At 41.5% G+C, this 16257-nt stretch overlaps 1 protein-coding gene and 1 long non-coding RNA gene across 5 annotated transcripts in view; one reads left to right on the top strand and one right to left on the bottom strand.

Annotated features, from left to right (window-relative positions):
* Positions 1–2484: 2484 nt before the first annotated feature.
* On the bottom strand, positions 2485–7362 carry LOC134730665 (uncharacterized). Its single transcript, XR_010112572.1, has 2 exons — positions 6561–7362; positions 2485–5901 (listed from the first exon to the last, which is right to left on the bottom strand). It is a non-coding gene; the product is annotated as an uncharacterized LOC134730665 (long non-coding RNA).
* Positions 7363–8034: 672 nt separating this feature from the next.
* KLHL7 (kelch like family member 7) overlaps positions 8035–16257 on the top strand; it is a 69702-nt gene continuing 61479 nt past the window's right edge. For 2 of the 4 annotated variants that reach the window (XM_003807946.5, XM_063605639.1), the window contains exon 1: positions 8035–8442. In XM_003807946.5, coding sequence (XP_003807994.1) covers positions 8323–8442 — 120 coding nt within the window. In that variant the 5' untranslated portion in view covers positions 8035–8322. Of the gene's footprint in view, positions 9091–16257 lie in introns of all 4 variants that reach the window. The other 2 variants (XM_008960056.6, XM_003807948.6) reach the window with 2 other exon arrangements.

The following is a 16257-nucleotide window of genomic DNA, read 5'->3' on the forward strand; positions in this document are numbered from 1 at the left end:
TGCAGAAAAGAGCTACCCACTATGGGTCTCCTCTCCACTGAGAGCTGGACACTCATCAGGGTGACCTACCTGCAGAAAGGAGCTACCCACTTCAGGTCTCCTGAGAGCTGTTCTGTCACTCAATGAAGCTCCTCTCCACCTTGCTTGCCCTCTCCACCTTGCTTGCTTACCTCATTCTTCCTGGATGCAGGATAAGAGCTCAAGACCCAACAAATGACAGGACTGAAAGAGCTATAACACAAACAGGCATGAAACACGCCCCCCTGCTTGCCATGTTATGGATGACAAGAAGGAGAGAAGAGCTGTGGCCCTTCGGGAAGCCCAGACCTAGGGACTCCCCAGCCAGAGCTGTGACACCCTCTTTAGGGCTCTGTGGTTCCTGGCATCTCCAAGCTTCTGGGTGCCACTGTGTTCCCCTCATCCAGATGTGGGTGTCTGCAACAGAATCTGCACACAGAACATTTGGACCAGCCACAGCCTCGCACGGAGCCAGCACCTGTGCTGGCGCCTGGAGCTGCCTGCCTTGCCACAGTAGCCAGCCTGCCTGGCTGTGCACAGTGGCCGGACCCCACGCTCACTGGCCCACACACTCCTCACCATTCTGAACCTGGTTTGCTGTTGGCAGGTGTGGGATCCGGGCCGGTAGCCTGAGCTGAGCACAGCTTGCCAGGCCGAGCGGGCAAAACGAGTCCAGCAGGTACAAGCAATATTCAGGCAGAAGGTGCCACTAGCCACAGAGGTTTCTGGCTGGTGAAGCAACACCCTAAGGATCCTGTGACATATGTATGTATACATGTGTGTATGTATGTATCATCTATCTATCTATCTATCTATCTTTCCATCCATCCATTCATCTTATTGGTTCTGTTTCTCTGGAGAATCCTGACTAATATACTCGGTTTTTCCATTTAAGTGTTTAGGTCAGCATTTTGCTAGCCCTAAATGGCAATACTGCCTTAGGCAGCTACAATATTAAACAACTGCTGCTTATTGTCTTTGTCAAATTCCCTGCTGGCGGAGCTGTTTGCACAAAGTGAGCTCTGAGTCATGTCAAACAAATACAAGCCCTGAGAACGGAGCTTTTCAGTAAGGTGCCAGACAGGCTGAACACTAAAAATACCCTAGGGATGAGGCTTTTGAGGACCTCTTAACCTGTTCTGACTTCTCCAATGACAGTGGGCTGGTGGGTTTCACAGCTACCATAGTTGTGAAGCTGTTGGTTTTTAAGGCTACTATAAAGCTAGAGAGAGTGAGAAGGGATTAGGAAGAGTTAAAACACCTCAAGTCTCATTGTTATGAGATTCAGCCATTTGTCTTAAATAACTACTTCTTGGATTGTTATAAGCTTTTAGTTAGTTTCCAGCGATCTGAAAAAGTTAATTTTGACAATTTCCCAGTGTTCTTGTTGCTTTTATGGAGGAGTAGATTTTCAGAGTCCCTTATTTTACCTTTCTGGGAGTTGAGGTCACACTTACCATTGATACGTCATATTGTAAAATATACACACGACTGGCTGGGCATGGTAGCTCACACTTGTAATCTCAGCACTTCGGGAGGCCAAGGTAGGCAGATTACCAGAGGTCAGGAGTTGGAGACCAGCTTGTTCAACATAGTGAAACCCCGTCTCTGCAAAAAATACAAAAAAAAAAAAAAAAAAAAATAGCCAGGCATGGTGGCAGGCACCTGTAATCCCAGCTACCTGGGAGGCTGAGGCAGGAGAATCACTTGAACCCAGGAGGTGGCAGTTGTAGTGAGCCAAGATTGCACAACTGTACTCCATGCTGGGCAACAGAGTGAGACTCTGTCTCAAAAAAAAATGCATGACATATATATTCCTTCCACTTCTGATTGGAAGTGAGTACCAACCTTCTGCTTAAAATTTTACATATTTGATGATTGAAGAATTTTCCATAGACCAGCTTGTGGCTTAGCTGATGAAACCTGTTTAAAACTTGCTTCTCCTCCACTACTTAAATACTTTCAGTGCTGGTTACTGTAAGACATATTAGGAGATCTCAGGCCCTGCATCTTTGGCATCACAAGATAGGGTTGGCACAGTGGGACTAGGGACTATTCCTGAATGCCATTCTTACATTAGAAGGGCTGGAAATAGCTTAACTGTATGGAAGTAACTGTGATCTACAAATATATATCCTGCTAGATGCCAAAAAATATATCCCCAGTTCAATTTGTGATTTGTTCCCAAAGATATATATGGCAATTTCAACACCACCAGATAGTTAAAAAAAAAAAAAAAAAAGTAAGATAGAGGGAAATCAGGGTGAAATGAGACAATAGACTCAAGCCATTGTGGTTAAAATATCTTACTTTTATAAATTTTACAAAGCCAAATTGCTATGTGAACACATTGCTAGGCCCACAGCTTTGAAATCAGCCTGTTCAAGTTTAGAGACCCTGAATTTTAAGCTTGGATAATCCCCAGACCCCTGCCCTCCACCTGGTCTTTTGTCTGATTTCTCTCTGGGTTTCTGCTTTTTTTTTTTTTTTTTTTTTTTCATTCTGCAGTCTCTGCAGACTGCTGCCTTTCTCTGCTTATCACATACACCGTCCAAATTGGCTGGCTGAGCCCCTTGTACATACTTCCAGTAGAACTGCTGCACACAAGCTCATCAACATCCATCTGTCCAGTGTCCAAAGAGAACATGATGCTCTTTACTTCAGCTTATTAATTGGGTCTCTTTGGTTTAGGTGTTCAACCTTAATCCAATAAACTGAGACCAGGTAGAGGTAAAGTCCCACAGAATAGGTACAGCTTTAGGAATCCCTCCTGTGGGTGAATAGAGGAGTAAGCAACTCACAGAAAATGGGAATTGGCTAAGCTGACACTTCAAGAAGTACTGGACTATAGAAAAGTTCAATAGGTTTAAGTAATAGGTACAGAAAACCTTCTCTAAACACTTAATATGCAAATATATTTTGGGATTTTTCACCAAGGATATATTTTACATGTCTCCCAAAATTGTCACAAAGGTTCTCTACCAATCGCATGAGTCTGGTGAGAGAGACAGAACACTCACACAGGCTAGACAAAGATTTATTATGCACAGATAGATGAGCAGCAGGAATAAATAGAAGCCTAGGATCCACAGCAAGCCAGTCCTCTAAGGCTCAAGAAAGCTGCTGAGTGTGGAAAGGGTCTTATCTGTGTGTGCTCCACATCCCACTGCAGCTGAGGGACACTGAAAGCACTGTGCTCTGGGTTTTATATTCTAGGTGGCACTAGGATCACTGAGAACAAGCGCTGCAGTACACCCTGTTCTGGGAGGAACAAGGACACAATATGGATTATTCTAGACATTACCTCTCTATCTCAGAAAGTTGCATTCTCGGTTATTCTGAGAACTACAAGTTGCAGGGAGAGCTGGATTGGCCAAGATCACCCAAGGACCTATCCTCCTGTGGGTGCATTCCCAGAGAACCAGTTCAGGTTAGGGGAATCATAAGACTAGTTGTATTCCAAGAAACACATTTTGGGAAATGCTAGATTAAATAGTAACAAAGTTAATACAGGACAGGCACACATTTTATTTGCAGTATGCTTTATTGTGCTTCACAGATACTGCATGTTCTTTTGTTTGTTTGTTTTTTTTGCAAATTAATCGTTTGTGGCAACCCTGCATGGATCAAGTCTATCAGTACCATTTTACCAACAGCATGTGCTCACTTTGTTGTTTCTCTGAGTCACATTTTGGTAATTCTTGCAATATTTCAAACATTATTATTATTATCATTATCATTATATCTGTTATGGTGACCTGTGAACAGTGATGTTTGATGTTACTATTATAATTGTTTTGGAGCACCATGAACCGAGCCCATAAAACAGCGAATTTAATCAATAAATGTTGCGTGTGTTCTCACTGCTCCAGTGACCAGCTGTTCCCCATTTCTCTTTGTGTCCCCAGGCCTCTCTATTCCTCCAGACACAACAATATTGAAATTAAGCCAAGTAATAACCCTACAATAGCCTCTAAGTGTTCAAGTGAAAGAAGAGTTGCACATCTCTAACTTTAAATAAATAGCTAGAAATGACTGTGCTTAGTGAGGAAGGCATGTTGAAAGCCAGGACTGGGAAGCTAGGCCTCTTGGCACCAAACAGCCACATTGTGAATGAAAAGCAAACAAGCTTGGAGGAAATTTAAAGTGCTACTCCAGTGAACACATAAATGATAATAAAGCAAACCAGCCTTAATGCTGACATGAAGAAAGTTTTAGTGGTCTAAATAAATCAAACCAGCTACCACATTCCCTTAAGCCAAAACCTAACCCAGAGCAAGATCCTAACACTATTCAGTTCTATGAAAGCTGAAAGAAGTAAGGAAGTTGCCCAAGAAAATCTAGAAGATAGCAGAGGTTTGTTCCTGTGGTTTAAGGAAAGAAGCTATCTCCATAACATAAAAGTGTAAGGTAAGGCAACAAGTGCTGATGTAGAAACTGTAGCAAGTTATCCAGAAGATCTAGCTAAGATCATCGAAGAGGGTGGCTACACCAAACAACAGATTTTCAATGTACATGAAACAATTTCTATTGGAAGAAGATGCCATCTAAGACTTTCATAGCTAGAGAGGAGAAGTCCATGCCTGTTTTCAAACTTTCAAGGACAGGCTGACTCTTCTTGTTAGGAGTTAATGCAGTTGGTGACTTGAAGTTGAAGCCAGTGCCCATTTACCATTCCAAAAATCCTAGGGTCCTGACAAATTATGCTAAATCTGCTCTACCAGTGCTCTATAAATGGAACAACGATGCCTAGCTGGCAGCACATCTGTTTACAACACAGCTTTCTGAATATTTTAAGTCCACTGTTGAGACCTACTGCTCAAAAAAAAAAGTGTCCTTTCAAAATATTACTGGTCATTGACAATGCACATGGTCACCCAAGAGCTATAATGGTGCTATATGAGGAGATTAATCTTGTTTTCATGACTGCTAACACAATGTCTATTCTACAGCCCATGGATCAAGGAGTCATTTTGATTTTTAGGTGTTATTATTTAAAATATACATTTAATAAGGCTAGAGCTACCACAGACAGTGATTCTTCTGATGGAACTGGGCAAAGCACACAGAAAACCTTCTGGAAAAGATTCACCATTCTAGATGCCATTAAGAACATTTGTGATTAGGAGGAGGTCAAAATATCAACATTCACAGAAATTTGGAAGTTGATTCCAACCCTCACGGATGACTTTGAGAGGTTTGAAATTTCTGTGGAGAAAGTACCTGCAGATGTAGTGGAAATAGAAAAACAACTAGAATTAGAAGTGGAATTTGATGTGACTGAATTGCTGCAATCTCATGATAAAACTTGAATGGGTGAAGAGTTGCTTCTTGTGGCTGAGCAAAGAAAGTGGTTGTTTGAAAAGGAATCTATTCATGGTGAAGACTCTGGAAATATTGTTGAAATGACAACAAAGGATGTGGAATAGTGCATAAACTTAGTTGACCAAGCAGAGACAAGGTTTGAGAGAATTGACTCCAATTTTGAAAGAAGTTCTACTATGGGTAAAATGCTATCAAACAGCATTGCATGATATGGAGAAATCCTTTGTGAAAGGGAGTCAATCAATGCAGCAAACTTCATTGTTGTCTTATTTTAAGAAATTGCCATAGCCATTCCCAACATTCAGAAACTACCATTCTGATCAGTCAGCAACCTGACCCTGATCAGTCAGCACCTATCAACATTGAGGCAAGACCTTCCACAAGCAAAATGACTGTGAATCTAGTGGGCATGGTGATGTGGACCTGTAGTCCCAGCTCCTCAGGAGGCTGAAGCAGGAGGACTGCTTGACCCCGGGAGTTTGAGGCTGTAGTGTAGTATGATCACATCTGTGAATAGCCACTGTACTCAATCCTGGAGAACACAGCAAGACTCCATCTCTTAAAAAAATAGAAATAAAAATAAAAATAAATTTAAAACTTGCAACTTGCAAAGGCTTAGATGATCATTAGCAACTTTTTGGCAACAAAGCACTTTTTAGTTAAGGTATGTGCATTGCTTTTGCAGACATAATATTATTGCACACTTAATAGACCACAGTATAGTGTAAACATAACTTGCATATGTTCTGGGAAACCAAAAAATTTGTGTGACTCACTTTACTGCGATATTTACTTTATGTGGTGGTCTGGAACAGAACCCAAAATATCTCTGAAGTATGTGTGTATTATTAACTCAGTAAAGTAATTTTAAGTGTCTTGTGCTGGCACCCCTCTAAGCATTTTTATAAACCTTACGCCAGTTCCATGTGGTAGGTTCTACTTTCACAGATAAGGAGACTGAGGCATAACAGAAGTTAAGCAATTTGCCCAAAGTTGCACAACTAGAAAGTTGAGATGTTTGACTTTGCATCCAGGCAAAGTCTCATGCTTAATCTCTGTGGCCTCTTTGAGCTCTGAATCCTATGGCTCTTCCATGAACTTTGATGTTTTATATTCAGCAATATGTAAAAAGACTGTTCTAACATCAAGCACTAAGTATGCTGTTCCTCGTTTCTTTTTTGCCTTATTACAGGACAGCATTCTTTTTCACCACTTACATTTCTGCCTTAGAATCACGGATCCTTCATCTCCCAAGGCCTTAGAGTTAGAAGACAGATTTCTCCTTCTTTTCAATTAAAAAAAAAGAAAAAACTTTATTCTGTTTTTCTTCAGTGTCCTGGGTCATTTAATAAAGTGAATGAAAAATTTTCTCATTTCTATTAACAATAAATTATTCCTATTGCCAGGGTTCACCTGAAATCCCCAAATCAACTAGTTAAAATAGAGGCACATCTGAGAACCTCTAGATTAATAGAAGAAAGATAAAGAGTACAGAGACATAAGTATCTTACTCTTTTGTAAAAATTGAGGCGTATATACAGCTTGCTCTTTCATCTGGATTATGCTATATTGTTTGTCCTCAACAAGAAGAGTATACTGTGGGCCAGGCCTGGCAGCTCATTCCTGTAATCCCAGCACTTTGGAAGGCCTAGGTGGGAGGATTGCATAACACGAGGAGTTCGAGACAAGCCTGGGCAACATAGTGTGACCTCTTCTCCACCACCACCACCACCAACAAAAAAAAAATTTTAAAATTAAAACTTAGCCCAGAGTGGTGTTGCACGCCTGTAGTTTCAGCTACTTGGGAGGCTGAGATGGGAGGATTGCTTGAGCCCAGGAGTGCTGAGGCTTCAGTGAGCTATGATTAGCCACTGCACTGCACCCCCAGCCTGGGCGACAGGGCCGAGACCCTGCCTCTAAAAAAAAAAAAATGCCTCAATGGTGTAAATTATTTTACATAAAATGTCTCTGTATAGTCCTATATAGACCGAGGAGGAAAACCAATGAGATATAAAGTTTTCATAATGTTAAATAATGTACAATTTCAAATAATCCTGTATATTACTATACAGTAGAAAGAATATGGTTACAAAAAACATTTCCATGAGGGCTGTGATTGAGTTCCGTGTTACCGTAAAAACACTTAGAGAAGCCTAACTGAAGATTTCTAGAACCGACTGACAACTGATTTCAGTTGTAAACACACAGTAAGCCAGCCTAGTTAGGCAGACATTCATTGCACGCCAAGGAGACACCAACGGGACTGTGTGCTCTTGCGTTATGAATCCCACGAAAATAAATCTTGTGCTCCGTGTAACAAGACTTTAACTTGCAGTAATATCCTTTCATCATTTAATATTTATTGAGCGCCTACCATACACCAGGCTCACATACTGCACTGAACACCGACCCTGTCCCATGAAGCCTTACACTGATGGGAGACACCTTAGCATGTTCCACCGCCCAATTATCAAAAAAAAAAAAAAAAAGATAATCACGTAACCGAAACCTGGAAATCTGCCTTGGATATACACAAAAGAGCAGGCGCGACCTCGGACCAGCTCCGAGGCAAAATTCACTCAGCGCGGGACAGCGACAGGGAATCCGGCCGCACCTGTGCCTGCAGTCTCATTGCTCGGAACGGCGCGCCACTGTGACGTGTCAGGCCCCGCCCCTGACTCTCTTCATAGTGCCCCCGCCTCCTTGCGCGAAGTGCGCAGGCTCCTGGGCAGGGCTTGGGTTCTGCCCGGGGACGCAGCCCAGTTAGTAGCGTCGCTCCCTGAGCGCTTCTAGGGGGGCCGCCCGGCCTTGTCTTTCGGCAGTGGCCGAGCCACCGCCGCCTGCCGCGCGTTCCAGAGCTGGGCGCTGCAGCTGCACTGCCGATCGCCGTGTTTGGTCGATAGAATCCCCAGTGTGCCCAGAGAGTGCGACCCCTCGCCCGGCCCGGCGAGCCCTGGGCGTGAACCGAGCTGAGGGAGGATGGCAGCCTCTGGGGTGGAGAAGAGCAGCAAGAAGAAGACCGAGAAGAAACTTGCTGCTCGGGAAGAAGCTAAATTGTTGGCGGGTTTCATGGGCGTCATGAATAACATGCGGAAACAGGTACCGCCTCTGTGGGAGTGACGGACGACGGTGGGAGGTGGTCCGGGACTCGGGCCCCTGGTTCCCGGGGTCGAACCCCGCGCCCTGTGGATCGCGCCCCTCTTTCTCTGTCCTCGCCCCTCCTTCCGTTTTCGCAGGCGAGCGATTCCGCAGTTGGTAGAGGGGCGCGTAAAACAATTCTCGAGCAAAAGTGCTTCTCGTCTGCCGAAGATGTAGCTCCCAAGTCAGACTCCTGGGGGACTCCTCGGGCTGGCTTTCGCCGTCGGGTATCGGTTGTGTAACAGCTCTGCCCTACTTATCTCTTTGTGGGGCGAGGATCCTTCCATTGGCGAGCCGTTTTAAGGTGTCTTGAGATCTTGTGTGAAGAAACCCATTGGCATAGCCCAAACCGAAGCCCCCAAAGGGAGGAGAGTTGCTGGCCTGAAATCAGCTGCTCTTAAATAAGGATCCCCGCCCCTTCCTGTATTCCCCGGTGGAGCTAGTTGAAGAGGAGTCCTCCTGTTCGTGCTAATTTAGAGCAGAAGCAGCCATCGATAAATACCATGCCATCTTCTAAGGGCACTGTGCGCCTCTGTTATTAAGAGGAGCTCTTTGTTCTGTCCTTGGTGTGTGGTGCATTCGTGAAATTCTGCAGCACATCGGCGAAAGGTGGGTTATGAAAAGAACAGATTTTAACGCTGGCGAAGGTGAAACAAAGAGGCTTTATTTTTTTTTTAATTCCATAACATCTATACCGATAAGCATAGAAAGTCACTTTTTCCTTTCTGTAAGCTTTATTTATAGATAATACACATCTAAGTAGATTTGTGGGAATGTTTGGGTTTTGTTGACTGGGATCCTGTTTCAAGAGGACAAAGCAGGATGTGAGTTATGTGTAACTGCAAAACCTAGTTTGCTTTGTCTAGTGGTTCTGCTGGGAATATGGGCAACAGTAGAGGAATTTAAGATTTTTATGAAGATATTAACTTCAGATTTCTATAAGCAAACGCTGACTGCAGGGATTTTGTCTTTTTTCACCAGCTCCTGCTACAGTGCACCAGTGCAGTCTATGGGAATGCTTTTAAATCTTTCCTGGCCTTTGTGCTGAAGTACTGTGAATGCCTGAATTCGTTAATTTATGTAACTTACTTTCATGTATCTATTTTCAAATTCATGTTCCTTTCATGTAAACCTTTTTGTATCTACAATACCACAGACTTCAAATTGCTGGTGCATTTAGCTATTGCCTGCCTGTAATGGTAGTTGAACATAGTTTACCAGGGCTTAAACTCGTTGAAGACTCATTAGGTTCCCTCCCACTCCCTCGAATATATGTTTTCATTCGTGGATCATAGCATTGTAAAGCATTGCCTTAATCCCTAAATAGGGTGAAACTGGATTGCAGCAGCAAATATTTACTTGAGGAGGAGAGGATTGTCTGAGACTGTCCGTTTAGCTCTTTGGATTTAAAAATTGACTCACATTTCTTAGCTTTGGAGTATATTAACATCACTTATTTACCGTTACAATAGAAGTACAATTACTGAAAAATCAGGGTTCTGTTACTGAGTAGGAAGGAAAAAATGGTTACCTGGTGAACAACCAGGGGTCCCCTCCACAATGATTAACTGACCTTAATCTGCCAGGTTCTCCTGTTGTCAGTGGTTTGGCATGTGATTCAAACAGTTCTCCAATAGCACTTTTATCAACTTCATGGAATCATGCATCTTTTGCAAGATGTGCAGTTTCACTTCGCAATTGATTTACATTATGGTTATATTGTATTGTCCTGTTTAACATCATAACACAGGAAACAATTGACCAAGAATGACTGACAAGGGCAGTTGATGGGAATTGGCAGAAACAGTGGCTGGTCTGAGCCAGAGGAGGAATGTTTGAGTGAGGACCAACTTTATAAGTGCTCTTGTTCTTTAATTAATATTTTTGTGTTATGACTACTTTTGCATCCCTTTACAATCTCATTGCTTTAAGGATCAGGATAATGAGTGCCTAGATGACAAGGACCCCTCTGTAAACATCCAGAAACATTCCTTCAAGAATTTGAGAACATTGTGAGATTAGCATACCTCAGTTCCAATCCTGCTCTCTCATTATTTCATTTTGTTATTTTAGATAACATGATTTAGGTCATTCCATCTCTCTGTAGCATAGTGGCCGATTCTATACATAGAGGCAAAAGGGGATTCTGCAGAGCCAGCAGCCTTGGCTTCTTCTAAAGCCTTTTCCTACATTGTTTTTGTCATTTCTAGCCTTTTGTTTCTAAGTAAACTCTCCAGTGAAGTATGGGATACATATAAGAGGGCACAAATCATAAATGTATAGCTCAGTTATTATGAAGTGCACATCCCACCAACAAGACAAGAACATGACTAGTACACTAGAGGTCCCCCCTTATGCCCTTCTCAGTCACCAACCCCACAGTAGTAACAACTATTCTAACTCTGTAACCATTGAAGTTAGAGCAGAAGCAGCCATTGATAAATACCATGCCATGCCATCTTCTAAGGGCACTGTGCACCCCTGTTATTAAGAGGAGCTCTTTGTTCTGTCTTTGGTGTATGGTGCATTCATGAAAGTCTGCAGCACATCAGCAAAAAGTGGGTTTTTCCTGTGTTTGAACTTATATAAATGTAATCATATGGCATAAACTCTTGTGTTTTGTTTTCTTAAAGCCAACATTGTTTGTGAGATTCATCTGTGCTGTGTGTAGCACTACTTCATCCTTGTGGTATATAGTATCCCATTGAATGAATATAGCACAATTTATCTATTCTATCATTATGAACATTTGGGTTATTTCTAGTTTGGAACTATTAAGACTGGTACTACTTTGAACATTTTTGTACACTTTGTACATGCCTTTTGGTATGCATATGTATGTATTAATATTTGTGTTGGGAAATACCAAACAGGAATTTTTGAGTCATAAGCTATACCACCTTCAGCTTTAAAAGATATCGTCGTGTAGTTTTCCAAAGTGATTGTACCATGTTACGCTTCTGCCAGTTGTGTGTGAGAGAGGCTTTTGCTCCACATCCTTGCCATCACTTGATGTTGTCAGTCTTATCACTTTAGCCATTCTAACTGGGTGTATAGGAGCATCTTATTTAATTGGATTGAGTACCTTTTCATTTATTTCTTTAACTTTTTGCTTAGATTAATGTTATTACCTGATATGTAAAATAGAGGCTTTACAAGGCAGGTCTGGGTCACAGTCACTATTACACATGCACATTGCTGTTGCCATACTCTTCTTTTGTGTTAATGAAGTCCAGGAGTCTCTTAACATTGGAGGAAGATGTTTTAAGACCTTCCTGAGTACCACCGTAGTTTATAGTTTCTCCACATTAAATGAATTAAAGCATAATTGGAACTTGAAAGCTTATGTTAAAGTCCTTATTGAGAGTTATGTGAGAGAACTACAAAGCTGATTTCACAATTAGATACTGGGCAGTTAACTGGGCTCACCTTCCAGCTAAAATGACTTTGCTTCTGTATTCTCATCTGTCTGACTGTAAATTACTACATGTCATTATCTTTAGGTTCTCTTGTGAATAATCTAAACCTTCAGTGTTAAACCCTTGATAATAATAAGGCTTCTTGAGCACTTATAACTCTGTTCCAGCCACTCTGCAGAGTGTTTTACATGCTTTGTCTCATTTAATTCTCTTAACTTTCATTGACAATTCCAGTCATCCAGACCTTCTTATTCTTTTTCCTGTACTTTACTGTTTTCTGTTTTCTTTTTCTGTCTGTCCAGCTTAGAAGCTATTGTCACTCCACTGTCTCTCCAGTGCCCCAGTTTTCTTGACCCTCTGTCCCTTTTTCATGTCCATCTGGCAAACTTGAGTATTGATGACTGATTACCTTCTTTGTGCAAGGCTCCAAGCACAGCTGGAAAATATCTCACTAGGCAACTTCTGCCAAGTAAGTGCTTGGCCACTAATTTCCACTAGACTATCAGTGCCAGTGAGCAATCTTTTTGTTGTACTATTTTCCTCCAATCTGAGTCCTTTCTCTAGATCCTCACTTTCAGCAGATCACCCTCTTTTGACACCATAGATAAATAGAAGTCATTAGTCTAGAACTGTCTACCTTTTCACTTTCTACCACCAGATCTATAAACCTATTTTGACACTTTCCCTTTTCTCTTCTTATCCTGCTACAATGGAGATGCTGCTGCTTTTTCTAAGGCCAGTACTTCTACCTAGGCTTTGGCTTCCTGGATGCTGGGCTTCTCAGAAGTATTATACTGTTGGTTATTCCATCTTTGTTGAGCATCTTTAACTTTTCTTCTTTGCTGGATTCTTGCTATTAGCACTTAAGCTTGTTTTAACCTCTTCAGCTTTTGAATCAAACAACCAGCAAACCCATTCTTAATCTCAACATACCCCTCTAAATACTTCTCTCCCCCCATTAATGATGAAAAGCTGGGTAAATTCACTACGTTTTCTTTTGTTTTTTTTAATTTTATTATTATTATACTTTAAGTTTTAGGGTACATGTGCACAATGTGCAGGTTTGTTACATATGTATACATGTGCCATATCGGTGTGCTGCACCCATTAACTCGTCATTTAGTATTAGGTATATCTCCTAATGCTATCCCTCCCCCCTCCCCCAACCCCACAACAGACCCCGAAGTGTGATGTTCCCCTTCCTGTGTCAATGTGTTCTCATTGTTCAATTCCCACCTATGAGTGAGAACATGCGGTTCACTACATTTTCTTACTTACTATTTATTTATTACTCTAGTTCAATTTGGCTTCCAAGTTCATTCATCGAAATGAATACTTATTGACAACCCACTGTATGCTAAACATTTTGCTAGATTCTGGGGTTGCAATGATAAGCAAACCCTGACAGTCCCAATCCTCTTGTGGTTTATAGGCTAGTAGAAAAGCAAGACATTAGTCAAGTAATCACACAAATAAATTTAATATTGCAACAGTGGTAGGTATTACACAGGAGAATAACATGGTACAACAAGGGCATATGGGTGGGTAATTTGACCATCAGGAAGTTTTCTCTAAGGAAATGGTCATTGAGAGCTGAAATAAGAGTAGCTGTTAACTAGGTAAAGAGAAAAGGGAAGAGTGACTCAAGTAGAGGGAACAACATATTCAGAGGCTCTGAGTTGGAGACCTACTTTATTATAGAATGGCCAGTTCGAGACTGATTAAAGGTCAGTGTAATTGGAGCACAGAACATAAGGCGGACGATGGTTCTAGATGAAACTGGCGAAGTAGCTAGAGACCTGCCCATGCATAGCTTCATAAGTCAAGTTAGGTGATTTGCCCTTATTCTAAAATCTGTGTATGCATGTTTGTGTGCATGTGCATGCATGTTTGTAGAGATGGGGTGTTTTCTTCTTTAAAAAAATGACTTGGCCTGGCACAATGGCTCACACCTGTAATCCCAGCACTTTGGGAGGCTGAGACAGGTGGATCACCTGAGGTCAGGAGTTTCAGACCAGTCTGGCTAACATGGTGAAACTCCATCTTTACTAAAAATACAAAAAATTAGCCAGGCATAGTCACACGTGCCTGTAGTCCAAGCTACTCAGAAGACTGAGGCAGGAGAATTGCTTGAACCTGGGAGGCAGAGGTTGTGGTGAGCCAAGATTGCACCATTGCACTCCAGCCTGGAGACAGAGTGAGACTCCGTCTCAAAAAAAAAAAAAAAAAAAAAAAAAAAAGACTTACTGCTTTGTGGTAAATGAATTAAAGAGTTTTCAGAGTGCTTGCTGGCAGACCAAATAGGAAGCTGTAGTAGTCCAGTGAGACATGATGGTCCTTTGGACTGAGATGATGACAGTGGCAGACACAAGCAACATCAATGAAGAAAAAGTGATAGATTAAAAAGATAATAAAATCAACAGGACTTGGTGATGATAACTGCCATATGTAGTTGTGATAACTAAATTAGGTAACCAAATTAAGATAACTTAAAATACGACCTGATAACAAGTAACATCTCAGTAAGTGTTAGCTATTTGTCTTGTGATGCTGGTACATGATTGGATGTTGAGGGATTCAGCATAAGGTGTCACTTATGATCTCTAGGGTTCTGGAATGCATAACTAAATGGATGATGACACTATTCACTGAGAAAGGAGGTATTGGAAAAGGATCAAAGCATTGGGGAAAGGATTATAATTTGTGTTTTAGATGTGTTTAATTTGTGATATCATTGTGACACTGAAGTATATATGACAAATTGACAGGTCTGGAAAGTTGTGGTTAGATGTATACATTTGTGAATTATCTGCATATAGAAGATAACTTCTTCATTGAAGCTGTGAAGAGGCAAGAGTCCAGAATAAAGGATAGAAAATGGGCCTATGGAGGAGATAACAAAGGAATCACCAGAAGAATAGGAGAAAAATGAGAGTTTCGAAAATTGGGAAGAAATTGTTTCTCCTTCCCAGCAAGTCAGGATGGCCAAATGGTCTAAAGCACTGTATTCACAGGAGGACTGCAACTTTTGAAGCTGGTAAAAGATCAGAATAAGATTAAAACTAAAAATACTTATAGTAGGACATAGCAACACAGAGTGGTTTGTTGACTGTAGTAAGACTTATTTTGATGGGCAGACAAATGGGAGTCAGATTAATGTAAGCTGAAGTGAGTAGAATATGAGGAAATTCAGGCAGCTGTTTTGAGAAATTTGGCCTTGAAGGGAGAGGGAGTCAAACGAAGGTTGCTGGGTTTTATTTGTTTAAATGGGAAAGATATAGGTGTCTTTAAAAACTAGTGGGAAAAAGAGATGTAGAGGTTGGATATATATGAGACAGAGTGGGCAATTAATAGATAATTCCTGATATGAGATCCAAAGCAAATGTGATTAATCTCAGACAGGGGTGGCGGGCCAGTTCCTCTTCCATAAGAAGTGGGAAGAAGGAGGGGATTGATAGTAGGTGTGTTTGGAATCAGAAGAATGAAGGAGTTTCTATCCAGTGATTTCTCTTTTCTCTAAAAAAAAAAAAAATAGAATGAGATCATCTGCTAAAATGAAGGAGTAAGAAGGCAAAGCTGGAGGTTGAGGAATGTAGTCTTTGCGAAGAATAGAAATGGTATTATGGCTGTCAGTATTTTTGAAGATTCTTTTGACATTGTCATGAACTTACGTTGAATATTAAGCTAGCCTTCAAAGCCCTGTCTTTTGTTCTTTTTACCTGAAGAGGAGGTAAAAATGAGGAGGCTAATATAGGCAGGTCACAGTCTTAACTTTCAATCCCATGGAAACATTTTTCTATCACTTGGTGGAATCACTTTTCTTTTGGGCCTCCAAATCTCTAAACTAACAGAACCCACTAGCAGAAAGACTAATTGCTGAGATTAGAAGCAACATTTTTGTAAGTGAATCATTAAGTGTAATATTGAAGGGAGCCAGGCCGGGCACAGTGGCTCACGCCTGTAATCCCAGCAGTTTGGGAAGCTGGGGCGGGCAGATCACTTGAGGCCAGGAGTTCACGACTAACTTGGCCAACATGGTGAAACCCCGTCTCTACTAAAAATACAAAAATTAGCCGGGTGACACATGCCTGTAATCCCAGCTACTCAGGGGGCTGAGGCATGAGAATCAATTGAACCCAGGAGGCGAAAGTTGTTGTGAGCCGAGATCGTGCCATTGCACTCCAGCCTGGGCAACAAGAGCGAAACTCTGTCTCAAAAAAAACCCCCAAATATTGAAGGGAGCCTCTTCCATTTTTTGGTTGCCAGGCTGTTAATTCTTGCTACATAGAGACCATTCTGTCTATATAAATTATATCAGATTAGCTTATTTGAGAATGAATTCTGCTACATAAAAAAG

Source organism: Pan paniscus, chromosome 6 (genome assembly GCF_029289425.2).
Source record: "Pan paniscus chromosome 6, NHGRI_mPanPan1-v2.0_pri, whole genome shotgun sequence".
NCBI lineage: Eukaryota > Metazoa > Chordata > Mammalia > Primates > Hominidae > Pan > Pan paniscus.